At 40.9% G+C, this 18,697-nt stretch overlaps 1 protein-coding gene across 2 annotated transcripts in view; it reads left to right on the top strand.

Moving 5' to 3' along the window:
* Positions 1-5,632: 5,632 nt before the first annotated feature.
* immt (inner membrane protein, mitochondrial (mitofilin)) overlaps positions 5,633-18,697 on the top strand; it is a 57,076-nt gene continuing 44,011 nt past the window's right edge. For both annotated transcript variants that reach the window (XM_047584369.1, XM_047584368.1), the window contains exon 1: positions 5,633-5,827. In XM_047584369.1, coding sequence (XP_047440325.1) covers positions 5,786-5,827 — 42 coding nt within the window. In that variant the 5' untranslated portion in view covers positions 5,633-5,785. The remainder of the gene's footprint in view (positions 5,828-18,697) is intronic.

The following is an 18,697-nucleotide window of genomic DNA, read 5'->3' as shown; positions in this document are numbered from 1 at the left end:
CAACCTCATATTTCCACAACACCCCTGTCTAACTTATCACTCATTTAGCTCAATTTTAGTGAAAATTTTAATTTGTTTCCAGATATTGACTTTATTTTGACTACAGAAACATGAACCCACGTTGGCAATAATTTGTTTACACAAAGGAAATGGCAGTTAGGACAGGATAGAGGTATTTCAAGTGACAAACACTTATTCATTTGTCTTCAGAGATTATTCACAGACGGATTTTAACAAGAAATTTTGTTGTTACCATGTAGAGTAGCCTATGTGGGGAAATCATGGTGCTGTGAAAGCAGAACACTGGGGCTACTTACTGTGTTGTTGATCTACTGTAATGCTGGCGAATTGGCCATAAATATGTTAACTGTGGATCATTTAGCAGAAAAACTGTAATCCTTAAACTGATGTTCAGTGATGCCTTTGACTCTGAGTTGTGTTGGAATGGAAATTGCCATTTGAAAAGTGACCAACATTAGCGTGTCTCTCACGACTTTTCCAATTCATTTTCTGACAACAATAGCCAACGCAAGCATGTTTTGATTTTGTGAATTGTCTTTCACTAGATCAAGACTAAGTCAGTGATATTAAAGATATTTTTCAGTAAGAAAGGAAAGACAGATACAGGGACACAGGTAAGATCTTAAATGATTTAGTGGTTGTAAGTACATTACAGTTAATTAAAGAAATTAAATATATTGTGTGCCTGGAAATTTTGGTTCATTCTTCTGTTGTTGATAGAAGTTGTTGATAGAAAAAAAAGTTATATTATGAACCCCTGTGTGGGGTATTGAGTATAATCCAGTGGCGGCTGGTCAATCATATAAGAATTACAGTCAACAGTCAGACAACGGCTACAATTCAACAAGATTTAATCTCCTTTTCAAAATCACCAGTTGAACAGATAAAGTAAATTAACTATTTACAATTGTATAAGACTCCAGTCCTGCTTTATAAAAGGGTATCAAACACAATACAATATTGTAGTTCTGAATCTATACAAATCAACGGTGAGTGAGTGAGTGCGTGAGAGAGAGAAAGACAGGTTTGCTTGTGTTTCTAAGGTGAGTGTAATGCGAGTGAGTGGATGGATAGTTCTTATTTGTATAAGAACTTTGCTCATCCGCTTTCTGAGTGGCAAATTTCTCAATGACCCTGGTGTTCTTATCGACCTCTTCATTGTGTTGTCTTACCGCAACGCGGTGTCTGTCATCCAGCTGCATTGCTATGCTAATCTTTCCTGGTACAGCTAGCTTGACGCAGTTTTCCATATAAACTCTTGATCGTTCATGCTTTTGGATGCATTTGGAGCGGTGCTTTAAGTCGGTTTGTCCTGTGTCCACTTTTCACTTACAGGGAAAACAGAAAAGTGCATTGACCATTCCACAGCCTGTCAGCCACAACTTAGGCTCCAACCAACTACGGCAAAAACTCTTCTTGGTCTGCTGGCTGATGATAACATCGGGCTTGTGGGGTCCCAGCTACTTGACACAGATTTTCCCCTCCATCGTCCATCTCACAAACGGGCAGATAAGTAAGGACCTCACCAAATTTGGTGGAAGCTGCTGATCACTCATTTAGTTCTTCATCACTCCTCTGCCTGACTGACTGCGCAGGTACGCCACACAGGCTTTTTTTTAACCAAGACTTTTGCGGCATTTTCTGCTGCTGGGACGATGTTTTCAGTGTCTGGGTACTGAATCTGGGTGACTTCCTCCCACCTCCAAAGACATGCTTGTTAGGCTAATTGGTGACTCTCAATTGACCCTAGGTGTGTGTGTGAGTGCGAATGGTTCTATGTTTCAGTGTTAGCCCTGCGATAGGCTGGCGACTTGTCCAGGGTGTACCCCGCCTCTGGCCCAATGCCAGCTGGGATAGGCAACCCCAGCGACCCTAGTGCAGGATTAAGCGGTACGGAAGATGAGATGACATATTTTTATATATATTTTTTGTACGTATCCCCCTCTTATGTGGCCAGCCGCCACTGGTGTAATCCAATCCATAATATTGATAGCGATAATCGATAGTCTAAAGCTTCTTGATTTTGCTCTCAAATCACATCAGATTGCTGCATTTAAATTTATGATGCTCAAATAAATGCCGGACTTCCAAGGACGGGGTGATCCTTGTCATACCTTGTCCAAACTGAAATGATGCCGCTGGGTACATGTGTTGAGATCCTAAGTTGCTTGGTACTTTATAAGATTGAAAGGGATTAACTGTCATACACAAGTTCTAAATTTCTGGGGCTACATGCGCTCCTGAAGCACATGTACTCTAGTCAAGGTCCTCTACTCAAGGAAGAAGTCAGCTTCTTCCTTTTCCTTCTCATGCATGGTGTGATTCAATTGTCGAATGACTTCAAATTCTTCTTCGTTGTCATTGTGTTCAAGAGTCTAGTCATCAAAATCAAAGTGTACATTAGACGAAACATGTTCAGGGGGCTGGCCTTCATGCCGTTCAACATCATGACATTTTCGTCAGCCATTTTGCTTATAGCCATGAGTGTGGTACTTTCCATTCCGGTGGCATGGAAATCTGTTCTGGTGGGAATAGGGAGGCTTGGAATTTCCCTTGAATTTTGAACGGTTGTGACTTAAATGGCAGTTGAAGACAGTTGAAGACAACCAGAGTCAGAATCTCCCCATTGAATCCCCATTGAAGCTAGCTCGTGCAGGTGGTGGCTGGTGGAGGTGCGTGGACAAGCTGCAACATCAAGATGATAGCTGATGGAGGGATGGAGGTTTTGGACAAAGAGAGTTTTGAAATTCAGATCTTCCTCCATCCCTGGTTCATTCCTGGAACAGAAGTAGGCCTCGCGGTTGTAGTATTGATGAAGCGACTCTTCTCTGCTCTGCTTGATTGTGAGAGCAGCAGTTAAACCTGTTTGGGAGAGACGATCATAAAACTGTTCCAGCAGTGTTTCACAGAGCAAGTCATAGTCATTTATGATGTAGTCAGGTTGGCTTTCAATGCACCTGCTGACATCTTGGGGGGTGTCAAACCAGGGAAAGACTGTACTAACCCAGGGAATTATAGACCTAGACCTATTATAGTGAAAATAAAGGTTGTGACTCTTCAAATTAGGTATTAAAGTTCAAATTTCTAGATGGATTAAGGATTTTTATTTAGTACATTTATTCAAGTAAGAATAGGGAAGAACTATGGGGGTTTCACTTTTTGCTGATGATGGGGCTATTTAGAATTGGGGGAGAAACCTTGAACTCGTAATACAGAAACTGCACGGTGCTATCACAGAAATGGAAGACTGGTTGTATAAGTGGGGTTTTAAATTTTTAGTTGATAAGACAAAGACGATGTTTTTACAAGGAAAAGAATTGGCAGTGCAGTAACATTTTTATGTAATAAGGTGTTTGACAGAAAGCGAATGGGGGGCAGCAGAACTGCTCTAAAAGCCTTATACTGTGGGTTGATTCGAACGGTGGTATTATAGAGTACAAAGAAAAGTGGGAGAAATGAGATGCGTAGGAAGGAACAGAAGAGAAGAGACAATAATATCGAGACATACTGCACTTAATGGTACATTGTTCATAATAGGAAAACATAATACTGGGAATTGTGACTATTATGGAGGAGGAGAAACAATAGAACATGTAATACTGCATTGTCAGAAGTGTGAGGTAGAAAGACAGAATTTGACAACACATCTCAGGAACATTAAAGTACCACTTGACATGATAGACATTCTACAACAGAACTCAGGAAGTGAGTGTTATAGGTTTGTGTGTAAAGTTGTTTAATAGATTGCAGTGTTGGGCAGGTTACTTTTAAAAACTAGTTATAGTTACTAGTTCCTTCTAACAAAACGTAACTGAGTTAGTAACTGAATTACTCCACTATAAAAGTAACTAGTTACCAGGGAAAGTAACTATTGTGTACTTTAAGTTTAAATATGTTTAAACTTTGTTTAAATTTGGATTTTGTTCTTAGCAGGTTTCACAAGCCAGTTGCATAGTGTAGAATTGCATGACATGTACTTACACAGAACTTTTAATATTTATTGCATCTCAGACCCCAACTGGTAGGCGTTTTCAGTCCTGGGTCGACTCGCCTTTGGTGCGCTTTCACATCGGCATAAGTCCGGTCGGACTACCCGCTGTGAGAGCTGCATGCCTGTTTTTTCCTCCCTCATACTGTAAGAGCCAAAGTATCACATAGAACACAACCAGTTTACATCACAAGGTGGCGCCTCCCTTTGTTTTGCCGTTCAGTACTGCAGCTATCTCTCTTGCATCTCTCTCAGTTGATCTCTTTGACTTCAGTAATGTGGATGGTAGGGAGGATGACGAGCCATGACCTTTGTATTGTCTGGGAGGGATACAGTATATGCCATGTGACCTGGCTTTGTATGGTCCGCATCTGTTAACAAATGTTCCGTGTGGAAATCCCACCCACTCGTCTCCTGCTTTGCAACTTTATTTTATGCTAGAGCTAAGCTACTAGCATCTGTGGGTAAGCTTCCTTCCATCTACACGTTACAATACGTCATCGCGTTCATTGCAGATAAAGTTGCAGTTTGTTGATGACCTGAAGAATGGACCGGTCAAACTCTTGCTCCTTCAAAAGGCTGCTAATATTAGAAAAAATCGCTGTGTCCTGCACGGTGCCTGATAAATTCTGCCAAATCCCTCCTTTTCTCGGATGCAGAGCGCTGCCATGATCGTTTAAAAAGTGTGAGAGGCCGCTATACAAGTTGTATATAAACATAGTCGCACAGTCGCTGTTTACCAATGCACTTCCATTAATGATTGTGTAACAAAACACTTCCATTTGTTTGATTGAAAAAAAATAAACAAAAATCTATGCCCTTCAGAGATCAGTCTTTATGGGAGTAGACCAAAACTTGTTTTTGAGCTGAAGCTTCTACAATAATACCATCTGTCAGGCCGTTGATCAGAATGTAACAAGCAGATACATCAGTATGTGTGAAAAACCTGTCAACCCAGCTTTTTCACTCTGACGCTGATGTATCTGCCTGTTACATCATATCTGCAATGTGAAAGGGACTATACTGTACTTAAAGTATTTTTTCATCACAAAAATGTACACTTCACATGTACGTTTTTTCCTTTTACCTCAAGGATACTGGAATAATGCCTGTAATTCCACTTTGAAAAGGCCAACTTTTCCTCCACACTCACAACGCTTACCTCTGCTAGTTGGGTGTGTGTGAAGCTGTTGTGTGCGTGTGTGGTTTGTGTGTTTCTGAACACTGCCTCTAATCTGCTTATCACGAAAACTACTCCACCTTAGCCAGTAATCATCACGTATGCGGTTGTCTCGCCCCTTCCTCCTTTCCTCGCCAAAAAACAAAACAAAACAAACAGAAACAGCTTTGCGGCTCCCATGGCTGAGAGCCAAGTTGGATGACAACAGACAGCATTAGTTTATAACGCGCCCCATTTAATTTTCAGTTACTGAAAAAATAACGCCGTTAGTAACGCAGTTTATTTTAACGCCGTTATTCCCATCATTGATAGATTGCAGTGTGCGAGAGAAGGAATAGTAAACATTTTGTTCCACACTCCATTCCAGTTGGTGGCGGTAATACACCAATTCGTTGTTTGCCAACCGCCAATGAGACACCAAAAGAAGAGGAAGAAGCACTAGCAGCAGCAGAAGAAGAAGACAAACGCCCTCCATCTCCACTGTGGCAGGAGCCATTACACTCTCTGAAAAAGAGCGACGCAAAGGGAGTTAGAACAAAAGTTAATCTTCTGCTTGTTAAGTTCATTGGGAATTGAGTAATAACTCACTAAAGACCATGCTAAGGGTTTGTCTGAGAGGAGCTAAAGCTTCAGCCTGGGTAAGACTCATAAACACTACTTTAATGTCCTGCCATATTGGCATTCACATGTTGTCATTCAGTGACCCGCAGCCTGGTTTAAGGAGCCACGGTTGGCTTGGGTGCTTAATAATCCTGACAATATGCGTTGTAACTCACGCGACCCATTATGAAAGCGGTCGGAAGAAAGTGCCATTTACAACACCGTTGGTTAGCTTCCTGTGCTAACGTGTTTGACTTGAAGTTCTAGCGGAGAGGTCATGAAGGATAACACTGCGATGTCCAAATATAGCCTGTCTACCTATTTCATTTGTCGTTATGATTGCTTGTCGTCACAATTTTGGTAAGAGGAAACCGCAACATTCCTTTAAAATCTCGCTAATTATTATTATTATTATTATATTTTTTCGCGCATTGGAAATTAATTCACAACAACGTCTTTCTAACTACAGCAGATGGTGATTTATTTTTATTTGGAGTTTGACTTCATTTTCAAAAGAATTCTGCAAGACTTCACCTCCCTTCCGTGTATTACGGAGTATGTCCATCTTAAGCCAGTACATGTTACCAGGAGGGACTGCAGAATGTGTCTACCATAAACATAATAAAGAGTACACCAAAACATTAGAGGGGCAACGGAGCTCATTCTCCTGCAGACTAACTTAATTCCAGTTCTGCTCCCTAAGTGAATGCTACAGCAAACGCTACAGAATTGATTTTATATCTATCCAGCTTGTGTAACAACTAAGCTACTATGACCGGTTATTTTCCCTAGTGAATAATTTAGGTCTTTTTAAGTCTAAGTTTCCCCTTTGAAGGAAAAACATGTACAAGACATACAATACATATGAAATATGTTTTCAGAATTTATTGTAAGTAAAAAAGCATGAAGCCTACCTGAGACTCTGACTGAATTCAACTCCAAGTGGTCCTGATTGAACCTATATCATATAGCATATTTATTCTGAACCAAGTAAAAAAACATGTTATTCTATATTAAAGTGGGTGAAACGAGTATATGGCATGAGAAATATTTCACTAGTGCATAAGATGGATTGAATCGTTCTGTCTGTGCCACTCTGTGTAAAATACTCTTGTCAACGTTCTACCAGTCACGCTAGGTGTATTTCTACATTGATATTCATAATGTCAGCTCTAATCTACATCTACCTGATCTATAAAGTTTCATAGATTTAAGTTTCACAGCATAACTTTTATGACTAGCACTGAAATTAGCCCTAATTAGCTAGCCGTGATTGAAAAGATTATTACAGTAACTACTGTAACGACTAAATACAACCAATATAGATGTTACTGATTTTTATAGGGGAACTGTAGAGTGCTTTGGCTTATTGCTCCAGTACTGTAGTAGATGCTGCTGGAGGCAAGATGGCGGCGATGTTTCTTATACTCTTTATTATGTCTGTGGTATCTACTACGTATTAGTAATTGTATCTATGGTAAATGGTCTTGATTTTATCTGTTGGCACTCAAAGCACTTTTACAGTCACAGACACATCCACTCATTCGCTCACATAAGCATGCACACATTCACACCCTCACACACCAGTGCCACGCATTGGGAGCCACTGGGGGTTCAGTGTCTTGACAGCCGTCCCTACATCTCTCTGAGATGTATAATGAGATGAAAATTTCATATCGCCTGCCCCGTGTGTTGAGGGTACAGTCCTCGCTGCAGGTGCCCCGGTTCAAGTCCTGTCTTCTGTGCACTTTACTGTCCATTAAAGGCTTATCCCAAAAAAATATATTAGAAAAGAAAATCACGATTATTGTGACCAAAACTATCATGGTTGTCATTGCTATTGAAATGAGCTCAAAATGTTCAAAAAGTACTTGTACACACTATTTTGGGAAAAAAATGAATAAAAACAAACAAAATTACTGTTATTATCATCTGTCTGAGACGTACACACAATCTAAAAACAAAAGAAGTTGCAGTGTTTCGTTTTTAACATATTATGTTTTATTCTCTAAATTTTTAGACTTCCTGTTTGTTTATTGTTCATGTTAAGGATCCCAATTCGGAAACAGGCCAAATATGCATGATTAAGTGGCAACATTCGTAAAGCAGAAACACATGTTGCTCTGCTGCTGTATGTGTTATGTCAGTAACATGTACTTTTACAGGAGTAACTTTAAGGAACACTTAAAACTTCAGTGTCCTTGATGAGCTATAGGAAAGTTTGACAGACAAATGGTGACATTCTCCACTACTCCGAAGTTCTAACATCATGCAGTCAGCTAAGTTAACTTACCTTGCTGGATTTTTTAGGGCCGATACCGATTTTCTTCTTCTTCTTCTTTTATTTTTATTTATTTTTTTTTTTTTTACAACAGCTGGTACATCATCGGCCGATACGTGCTGCTGATTTTTCTGAACTGATATTTGGAGCCAATACTGCTTATTCTCCCTCCATTTACATGATGAAAATGACACAATGGTAACAAATCTTAGTCTCAGTTTAACCAAAAACATAAACGTTTACTGAAACTGAAGAATTTAAGGGTCAGGAGTCTGCTTTGGCCCATGGTCCTTCTCAGCCAAGTATGTTTAGCTTACAGTCAGTGTGAGTCTTACTCCTTGGCTTTAACATCAACACATAATCCTACCAAAAGCTTTATAACAGCACAACGGCTCCAATCTAAACTGTGGACAGTGGTTGATTGACAACATGCACTAAAAATGGAGTTACATCTGCCCTCCTTCTCCATTACTGTTAATGTCTGAGATTTTCATGTTTTGGCGGATGACTCGGCATTATGTTGCCATAGCAACCAGTCTGAGAGAGTAGTGTGCGCATACACGTGCATGTGTGTGTTTGTGGGTGTGGGCCTGGGTGAAGAGGGCGTGCATACACACTGTATGTCTGTTACTGTAAGTTACCTGTGTTGTGTGTGGGGGGGGAGGAGTGTGTATTGGTGGGTGTAACATAAATGTATGGGAGACAGGGGTCAGCATTATTAACAGCAGAGATATCAGAGGAGTCCCTGATTAATGAATTAGTGTCAGCTATGGCTGAGGTTGCTGTGGCAACTTGAGGTAATTATCAATGACAACAGAAGTGCGCTGGGCATGGACAGACAGGGCGATTTTCTCCCTCTGTGCTGGTCTCATATTTGGGCTTACTGTGACAAAACGGTAGCTCCTATCAGAAAAACATGCTGACCGTAGGTGTCGTATTAACTTCCTGAAGACTTTGATATGTTTTTTTTTCTATAGTAAATGTTTAAGAGACACGTGGGGGTTTAAACAGGGGTCCCTTCTGCTTCTTTTAGAAAATCTTTGCATTACAGTCAGTTGAGAGCAGAGAGAGACATGAGGCTCACAGTTTAAATTCTGTACGTCTCACTGCTTTGATGAGCACATTGTGAGAGACAGAACAAGTCTGCCTACAACTGTGGAAAAAATCTTGTTTCTAGTGTGTAAATTGTGGCCGGGAGGAGCGTGGAAAGAGAAAAAATTTCCCCCACTCTGGGTAATGTCATCCACTGTAGCATGAAGAAACCACGCAATACACACCCATTATAATTTCAAAATTTCTTCAAAAATAATCATGGTCATTGAACAGTGACCATGAAAAACCTATATGACCTATCAAAATGTGGACTAATACACCAATACACGTTACAAATACAAGTTTAAAATATAGCTGCATGCTGCTATGATGGGGTCCAAGCACATCGCCCAATCGGCCATATGGCTAGACGAATCGGCGAAGGATTGGCGGGAAAACGAGCTGACTTCCTGGTTGACGGCTCCTCCGGCAATTTTGATTGGCTGTAGTGGGCAAACGGGTTGGACATTGAAAATGCCACCAAATAATTTTTGTGCGGCTCGGTCTAAAGATAGTCTGTGCCGATTTTCGTGAGAATCGGACAAAATTTACAAACCGTGAAAGTTTTAAAAGGTTTTTAACAAAATCCAATATGGCGGACAAATTCTTGCAATTGCGTGCAAGGTTTTGCCAGATCCTGAAAGGGGACATTCCACAGGTCCAGGAGACATGAAAATTTACTCTGAAATCCTAACACATTGAGAGAAAAGAGAAAAAGTGCAATGTGTTAGTTACAGCGCCTCCTAGTGGCCAAATGACACCGAATGTTTATTGCAGATTTCGGAGGGTGTCTCGAAGTGTCCAACCAAGTTTGGTCTCAGGAAGTCAAAGCGTTGCTGAGTTAAGAGCAAACTTCCTATTTGGTGGCGTTGCCGCCGACAACAATTGGGTAACACGAAAAGATGGCATGAACTATCGATGGGGCACCCCAGAGTACCTGTGGATGTCACAAAGTCATTTCAAATATAAACCCATCAAGAGATATGAGCAAAAACCATGTTTTTCTAATTACAGCGCCCCCTAGAGGCCAAACGACACCAAATTCATGGTGTCCACTTGGGACTAGGTCAGGACCCATATTGCCAAATGTAATGTCAATATGTTGCACCGTTGTCCAGATATGAGCTCACATCGAAAACGGCGCCTTCGCTGCTGATTTCCATTGGCCGCAGCGAACGAACAAAGTGGAAGTTAAACCCATCTAGTAACTTTTGTGCGGCTTGGTCTAAAGATAGTCTGTGCCGATTTTAGTGAGAATCGGACAAAATTTGCGACGCGTGAAACTTTTTAAAGGGTTTGACAAAATCCAGGATGGCGGGAAATTTATCATGACGCATTTTCACGTCATAGGGTAGGCTGAACTCAGCATCATCCAAGGATCACAAAGATTCATTGTTTGTAAATTTCGGGCATACGGTTCAAAAGTTACGTGCGCAGATGTACTTCCAACTTTGACCCATTGGTGGCGCTAGAGCGTACTTACTGGCAACATGTAACTCAAATGTAACATGTAACGCAAATTAGAGATCCTACTGTCCTTAATCAACGTACAAAATTTCTTTTTATCATACAGTTCTATGGGCTGCCATGGACTCCAATGGCAGAAGACGGAATAATAATAATAATAATAAGAAGAAGAAAACGTAGAAAAACAATGGGCTCCAGCAACTTTGCTGCTTGGACCCCCAATAATAACACTAACAAAAACAATGGGGTTCCTGCAACTTCGCTGCTTGGACCCCCGATAATAATAATAACACTAACAAAAACAATGGGGTTCCTGCAGCTTCGCTACTTGGACCCCCAATAATAACACTAACAAAAACAATAGGGTTCCGGCAGCTTTGCTGCTTGGACCCCAAATATAGCTGCAAGCAGCAATGAGGGGTCCAAGCAGTTATGGACTCCATACAGCAAGATAACGCCATGGGGCGATGCAAAAAAAAACGGCCGTCAGCGACTCATATGAAACAGCCCGAGATGTGCGGCCTTTGAGCTCCCCCTATGAGAGAGATGTGAAACAATTGGGCAAGCAGTGGTCCATATTCAGAGACAGTAGAAAATGTGTGGTCTTCCGGGGATACCGTCTCTGTCAACATGAAATTAGCACAGTTAGCTTACAGTTAGCACAGTTAACCCACAGTTAGCACACTTAACCCATATTTAGCACAGTTTTCTTACAGTTAGCATAGTTAGCCTACATTGAGCACAGTTAGCCTACATTTAGTACCACATGTCGTATACTTGACCCACATGGCGCACAGTAAGCACACTTAACCAACATTTAGCACAGTTAGCATACGGTTAGCACAGGTAGCTTAGAGTTAGCACAGTTAGCCTGTGTGTGAGAGAGTAATGCGTGCTTTTGCCCGCATGTTTGTACATCCTACTACTCTTCCTGTGTGTATCTGTAACTGTAATAACATAAAGTTTCCTGTGTGTTTGTGTGTGCATGTGTGTGGCACGATTGCGCGCGCCTGTGTGTGTATATGTGGCTGTAATAACATAAAGTTATTTGAGTGTTTGTGTGTGCATGTGTGTTTAAATGTGTGTCGCACTTAAGCGCGCGTGTGCGCGGGTGTGTTCGTAGGTGAGGAGTGTGCGCTTGCGCACGCATGCATGTATGTAACTGTAATCACAAAGTTACCTGTGTAGTGTGTGTGGATGTGGGGGTGGGTGAGGAGGTGTGTATGTGACCGTAATCACAAAGTTACCTGTGTAATGTGTGTGTGTTGTTGTAAGTTAGCACAGTTAGCCTGCATTTAGCACAGTTAGCCTGTGTGTGTTGGTGTGTGTTGTTGTAACATTAATGTATGGGACACAGGGATCAGCTGCATTAACAGCAGAGACATCTGATTAATGAACTGGTCTCAGCTGTGGCCCAGAGCTGCGGCTCAGGGGTTGCCATGGCAACTCACAGTGGTTGTCAATGACGACGGATGTGCGTGGAGCCGAGACACAGAAAAGAGCTCGATTTCCCCCCTTTTCACTGGTCTCACATTTGGGCTTACTGTGACAAAACGGTAGCTCCTATCAGAAAAACAAGCAGACCGTGGGCGTCGTAGGACCTTCCTGAAGACTTTGATATGTTTTTTGTCCTTGTAGAGTAAATATTTTGGACACAGTCACGAGTTAAAGACAAAGGTCCCTATTGTTATAGCTTGCTGCTGTAGGGGCTAGGCCTCAGGCGAAGCCCTGTAGCCCCTAACAATGGGGTTCCTGCAGCTTCGCTGTTTGGACCCCCAATAACACTAACAAAAACAATGGGGGTGTCTCCAGGTGAAAGTATGCCTGAGCAGTAGACTTTAGAAAAAATATTTTTTGCCTGTCTCATTAATTTTAATGGAAAATATTTTGGAACCTTCAAGATTTAAAGACTGTGTGGAAGAATAGGCCAGAATCACACCTGAGCAATGCATGCGACTAGTTTCTCCATACAGGAGGTGTCTTGAAGTTGTCAGTACCAGCAAAGGCTTGTGTACAAAGTACCACTAAATGTAATAAATCAATATCAGTAAATACTTTTTCCCTGTGTCATTAGGTCCACTAATGTGTGTTTCTTCTTATTAGGGATACGGGGCAACGCCTGAGGCCTTATTGTTATACTGCGTGTTTCTTCTGCTTATTAGGGCCACGGGCAATCCCCCGAGTCACTGGCCAGTAGCCAGTGACCAGTGACCAGTGACACATGCGCGAGCCAAACACATACAGTCCTGCTCACCATTATTGGCACCCCTTAATTTTTTGCATAACCTCTACAATATCTTCAGAAATAAATGAAAATGTACCAAATTTATATCATCAGGATCTTTTATTTCGAGGTCCAAAGTAATTTAACAAAAAAAATGTTTTTTCAAGTTATATATTGTTATTTCAAAGAAGAAACTGAAAAAAATGAATTTGCAGCAATAATGGCACCCCTCTTTAATATTTGGTTGCACACCCTTTCGCAGTGATGACAGCCTCCAAACGTTTCTTGTAGCCATCTATAAGTTTCTTGCACTTCTCATCTGGTATTTTCTCCCACTCTTTCTTTGCAAATTGTTCAAGCTCTTTACAGGTTTCTTTTCCCCAATAGCAGATTTAAGCTCATACCAGATATTTTCAATCGGATTGAGAGACATTTTTTCCTCTTCCACCACTCCTGCGTGCTTTTGGATGTCTGCTTTGGGTCTTTGTCTTGCTGGATCTTGCATGATCTTCGACTCAAACGAAATTTTCTTACTCCGGGTAAGACATTTTGCTCTAAAATCTCTTGATAATTCTCTGATTTCATGAGTCCTGTGATTCGTTCAAGACCTCCAGTACCAGATGCAGCAAAGCAGCCCCACAGCATCATGCTTAACTGTTGGTATGGTGTTCTTTTCCTTGCAGGCTTCATTGCGCCGTCTGTAAACAAACTGTTGGTGTGCATTGCCAAAAGGCTCTATTTTTGTTTCATCTGTCCACAGAACATTTTCCCAGAAGGATTGTGGTTTGTACATGTACTCTTTGGCAAAGAGTAGTCGTTCCTTTTTGTGTCTTTTCCTCAGCAATGGTGTCTTCCTTGGCCTTCGCCCATGATGCCCTGTTTGGTTTAGTGTGCGGCGTATGGTACTTGTTGAAACCATGACCCCAGACTGTTCCAGGTTGGCCTTCAGGTCTGTGAATGTTTGACGTGGTGTTTTTTCCACCATTTGTACTAACCTTTGAAAACTTCTCTCTTCTTTTTTTCTCTTCTCCCCACGTCCAGGGAGGTTCTTGACAGTTCCATGCTTGGCAAACTTCTTAATAACATGACGCACTGTTGAAACAGGGAAACCAAGGTCTTTGGAGATGGCCTTATACCCTTTGGAGGTCTTGTGTTTGATTAATTATCGCACTTCTGATGTCTTCAGATAGCTCCTTTGTCTTCAAACTTCAAATTTCATTTATTTATATAGCACTTTTCATACTAAAAGCAACCCAAAGTGCTTTACATTAAAAAACAAAAAACAAAACAAAACCAAACATAAAACATTACAGCAAGACACAGAATCACATAAAAAACACGCTCACACATGCGCACACATACATACACACATACTGCACATACACGTCCACACTCACACTAATATACACACTAAGAGTTGTCAGCAAGATATGGCAGGACACCAAGGCTTGGGGCAAGGACCACCTTATGGGGGTGCCGTCCACGGCTAGGGGTTCCAGCCCTAAACCATAGGGGCATTGCTGTAAGGGTCACCCTGACCCGGGCAGAGAGTCCCCCACAACAAGGTGCAGAATGCCTAACTACCCAGGCCGAAGGGATCCAAGGGACGGTGCCCCATGGGCAGACAAGGACAACCCCGCGCGTGGGAGGCACCCCCATGAGGAAACACTGGAGGACTAAGAGACTAAAGTAATAAAACAATAAGATGGAGTAAGACATTGAAACAAATAATAATAAAAACTGGTTTTAAAAGTAAGTAAATGAGCCATGTAAAAGTAGGTCACATAAAACAACAAAAAAGATAACTAAAAATCCAATGTGATAAAATAGAGTTAATAGGAATTAAATTAATGAAAAAGCCTGACTAAAAAGATGAGTTTTGAGCCTCTTTTTAAAAGTATCAACAGTCTCTGTGGCTTTGAAGGTTCTCTGACAGGCTGTTTGACAGTCGGTGGCTATAATAACTGAATGCCGCCTCCCCATGTGTTTTAGATCTAACTTATGGTATTGTTAAAAGGCCGGTGCCGGAGGACCTCAGGGTTCGTGAGTGTTGATACGGTAAAAGTTGGTCAGACAAACAAGAAGGCCCAAGACCGTTAAGACATTTAAAAACTACTACAACCTTAAAATCAATCCTGAAACACATGGGGAACCAATGCAAGCGATTTTAAAACTGGTGTAATGTGCTGTCGCCCTCTGATCCTCATCAGCACATGAGCGGCTGAATTTTGTAACCGTTGCAAATTGTAAGTGCTCTTTTTAGGAAGACCGGAGAGTAGAGCATTACAGTAATCCAGGCGACAGGAGATAAAAGGATGCATCAGCACCTCCCTGCTAGCCTGAGAGATAAACAGGCGGACTCTGGCTAGATTCTTGAGATGGTAAAAACCTATCTTTGCAATATTTTTGATATGTGGAATAAAACAATCAAAAATCACGCCCAGATTTTGTACAGATTGTGATATCTTAAAATCCTGTAATTTTGGTAAAGGTTTCTCTGTCTGGCGTTCAGAACCAGTGACTAAAACCTCAGTTTTGTCCTGGTTGAGCTGTAGCAAGTTCTCTGCCATCCATGACTTAATATCTAAAATACAGTTTAAATGGGCATCAATAGGCCCTGTGTCATCAGCGATGTATAACTGTGTATCGTCAGCATAACTATGAAAGTTGATGCCATGTCTCCCGATGACGTCCCCCAGAGGAAGCATGTATAAGTTAAAGAGGGTTGGGCCTATCCCCCAGGGGGAATTGACCCCTGGGGAACCCCACACCCAATCCCATGGGTTCCTGAGGAACAGGTATCCAGACTAACAAAGAAGCTTCTATCAGAGAGGTATGAGATGAACTAGTTAAGAACAGTACCAGAAAGGCTGACCAAGTGCCTCAGTCTGTTAATTAAAATGCGATAGTCTACTTTATCAAAGGCGATGGTTGGATCCAGCAGAACCAAGACCGTGAGTTTATGGTTATCTAAATTACATCTGATGTCACCAACAATCTTTAAAAGGGCTGTCTCTGTACTGTGGATCATCCTAAGACCAGACTGATGCTTCTCTAAGATGTTGTTTTTACTCAAAAAATCGCTTACTTGAATTATTTTTTTTTTTCTAAAATGTTGCTTAAAATTGTTTGGGTCCAGATTGCCCTTCTATAGAAGGGGCCTTACCATCACCATCTTAAAATCTGTTGAGGTAAAAGACTCGACCTAATGTCGGATCTAAAATTTGTGTTTGTTATATGGTCTATTGTGGAGAAGAGGAATTTGGGGTTGTCTTTATGTTCTGTAATTAGTTTGTGGAAGTGGGAAATTCTGTCCTGTTTGACTGAGTTATTGTAAGTTTTGAGAAGTTTCTGTAATATCGTATAATGAAATGTAAGCTTTGATTTTCTCCATCTCCTCTCAGCACTCCTGCAGTTTCTTTTGAGATGTTTAATTTCTTCATTTCTCCACGGCGGTGGAGGTTTCAATTTAATTATTTTAATAGCAAGTGGAGCCACTGAGTCCAGTGCTGACTTCAGTTTTGCTGTTAAAGAGAGAATTTTTTAGTGAGGGGCCTATGGGGCTTCGCCTCAGACCCCTATTGTTATCCCGCCTGTTTCTTCCTATTATTTATTTTTTTCCTTTCCTCCCCGATTTCGTCCCTTAACTCGACCGATGAGTTATATATCAAAACGTGCGGCTCGATCGGGATCAGTGTGCTATTACTTTTCTTTACGAAATATGAATTGCAATAAATTTCCCATTGGAAATGAATGGGATGGCGGAAAAAAAGCACGCAAAAAACACATTTTTATAAAGGTCTACTGCTCAGGCATACTTTCACCTACAGACTTCATTTGAACTTTAAATGTAGACACAAGCCTTGTGTATTGGTGTATTATTTTCTTGTTTTGATAGGTCTTACCTTTATGTTATTACAGTTACAAATAGACACAGGAAGACTAGTGGGATACACAAACATGCACGCTGAAGCGCACATTAATCTCTCACACACTGGCTAACTCTGCTAACCGTAAGCTAACTGTGCTAAATGTAGGCTGACTGTGCTAACTTACAACAACACACACCAACACACACTATACAGGTAATTTTGTGGTTACAGTTACACACACAAGGACCTTTATGTTATCACAGTTACAAATACACACAGGGTTAAGTGTGCTAACTGTGGGTGAACTGTGCTAACTGTAAGCTAATTGTGCTAAATATAGGCATAGTGTGCTAATTCCCATGTTGACGGAGACTGTACGCCCGGTATTAGCTCCCGTAGCCCCTTCAAAATTTCCCAGAGGGAATTTTCTAGTTACTTTTCCTCTTCCTCCATTTTTTCATCCCTTAACTCGTCCTACAGCTTGAAGAGTTGTAGGACCAGTTATATATCAAAACATGTGGTTTGATCGGGATTGGTGTGCTTTTGCTTTTCTCTATTGAATGTGGGGTTTCTCTATGGAATCATGTTGGGTAACATCATCAGCCAGAGTAGGGAAAAGAGCAATTTAGTAGGGATGCACGATAACTTTTTTTGAACTTTATGCTCCCAAAGGCAGATACTGATAACCGCCTGAGATAAGTTTTGACTCTTAAAAGGAAGATATTTATTTTTTCAGATGCAAAACTAGTAGCAAGCAAACATTTGCTAAAAGGGCAAAAAAAAACAAAACAAACTATTTGATATTTTAAATGAACATCACCAAATAAAGGCCTCTAGACAAATACTTTGCATCAAGTTTAAAAGTAAATAAAGTGAAAAAGTGCATTTCACAAGTTCTAAAAAATAAATAATGCACTGACACAAGTTAGAATCAAACATTTCTGTGCTAGTTCTATGCTATTTCTCCCTCCCTGTGGTATTTTCTTTAAACATTTATCGTACTCAGCCAGCGAACTGTATATCTACAAACTTATGCACGTCACCATTCACCACCATGTGGTGACAAAAATTCCCCTATCCCGGTTTGTGAGTCATTTCCCCGGCCTTTTCCTTTAGGTGTACATTGATGTTACCAGAACAAAAGAACAGAGGAACTTAGTTTTAGGGTCAGGAAGATTTGCAATAGTCATAACTTCAATGCAGAAGTAATAATAAAAAACAAACAAATCACAGTTTGCATTATTCACTCTTCTCTTTGGCTTTTGAGAGTCAGCATACAAATATCCCCTATGGCACGAATGCCTCGTATATGCCATGCTGTTACTTTGACATTACTATGAAGAAAGAAAAACTCAAATACCTGATAGTTTTAGTAAAAATGTCTTCTGATAAGTTACTCTTTATATAATAATCATGTTCATTTTCATACAAAGTACCAATGAAACTATGATCTTTTATGTACAAATTTGATCTTGCTTCCAAACGTTTGACCTATAGTGCATATAAAAACTAGAAAATTCCCTCTGGGAAATTTTGCAAGGGCTACTGGGGGCTGCGGCCGGGGGTACCGTCTCTGTCAACATGAGAGTTAGCACACTCACAGTTAGCTTACGGTTAGCACAGTTAACCCACATTTAGCACAGTTAACCCACATTTAGCACAGTTAGCCTACATTTAGCACAGTTAACCCACATTTAGTACAGTTAGCTTACAGTTAGCACAGTTAGTCTGTGTGTGAGAGAGTAATGTGCTCTTCCTGTGTGTGTCTGTAACTGTAATAACATAGAGTTACCTGTGTATTTGTGTGTGGCACGCTTATACGCGTGCGTGTAACTGTAATAACATAAAGTTATTTGAGAGTGTTTGTGTGTGCGCATGTCTGTGGCGTGCTTGCGCGTTTGTGTGTTTAACTGTAATAACAAAGTTACCTCGTGGGTGGGGAATTGTGTGTGTTGGTGTGCATTGTTGTAAC

Source organism: Mugil cephalus, chromosome 5, assembly GCF_022458985.1.
Source record: "Mugil cephalus isolate CIBA_MC_2020 chromosome 5, CIBA_Mcephalus_1.1, whole genome shotgun sequence".
NCBI lineage: Eukaryota > Metazoa > Chordata > Actinopteri > Mugiliformes > Mugilidae > Mugil > Mugil cephalus.
The sequence above is the reverse complement of the archived record's forward strand: the minus strand, read 5'-3'. Positions and strand labels throughout refer to the sequence as shown.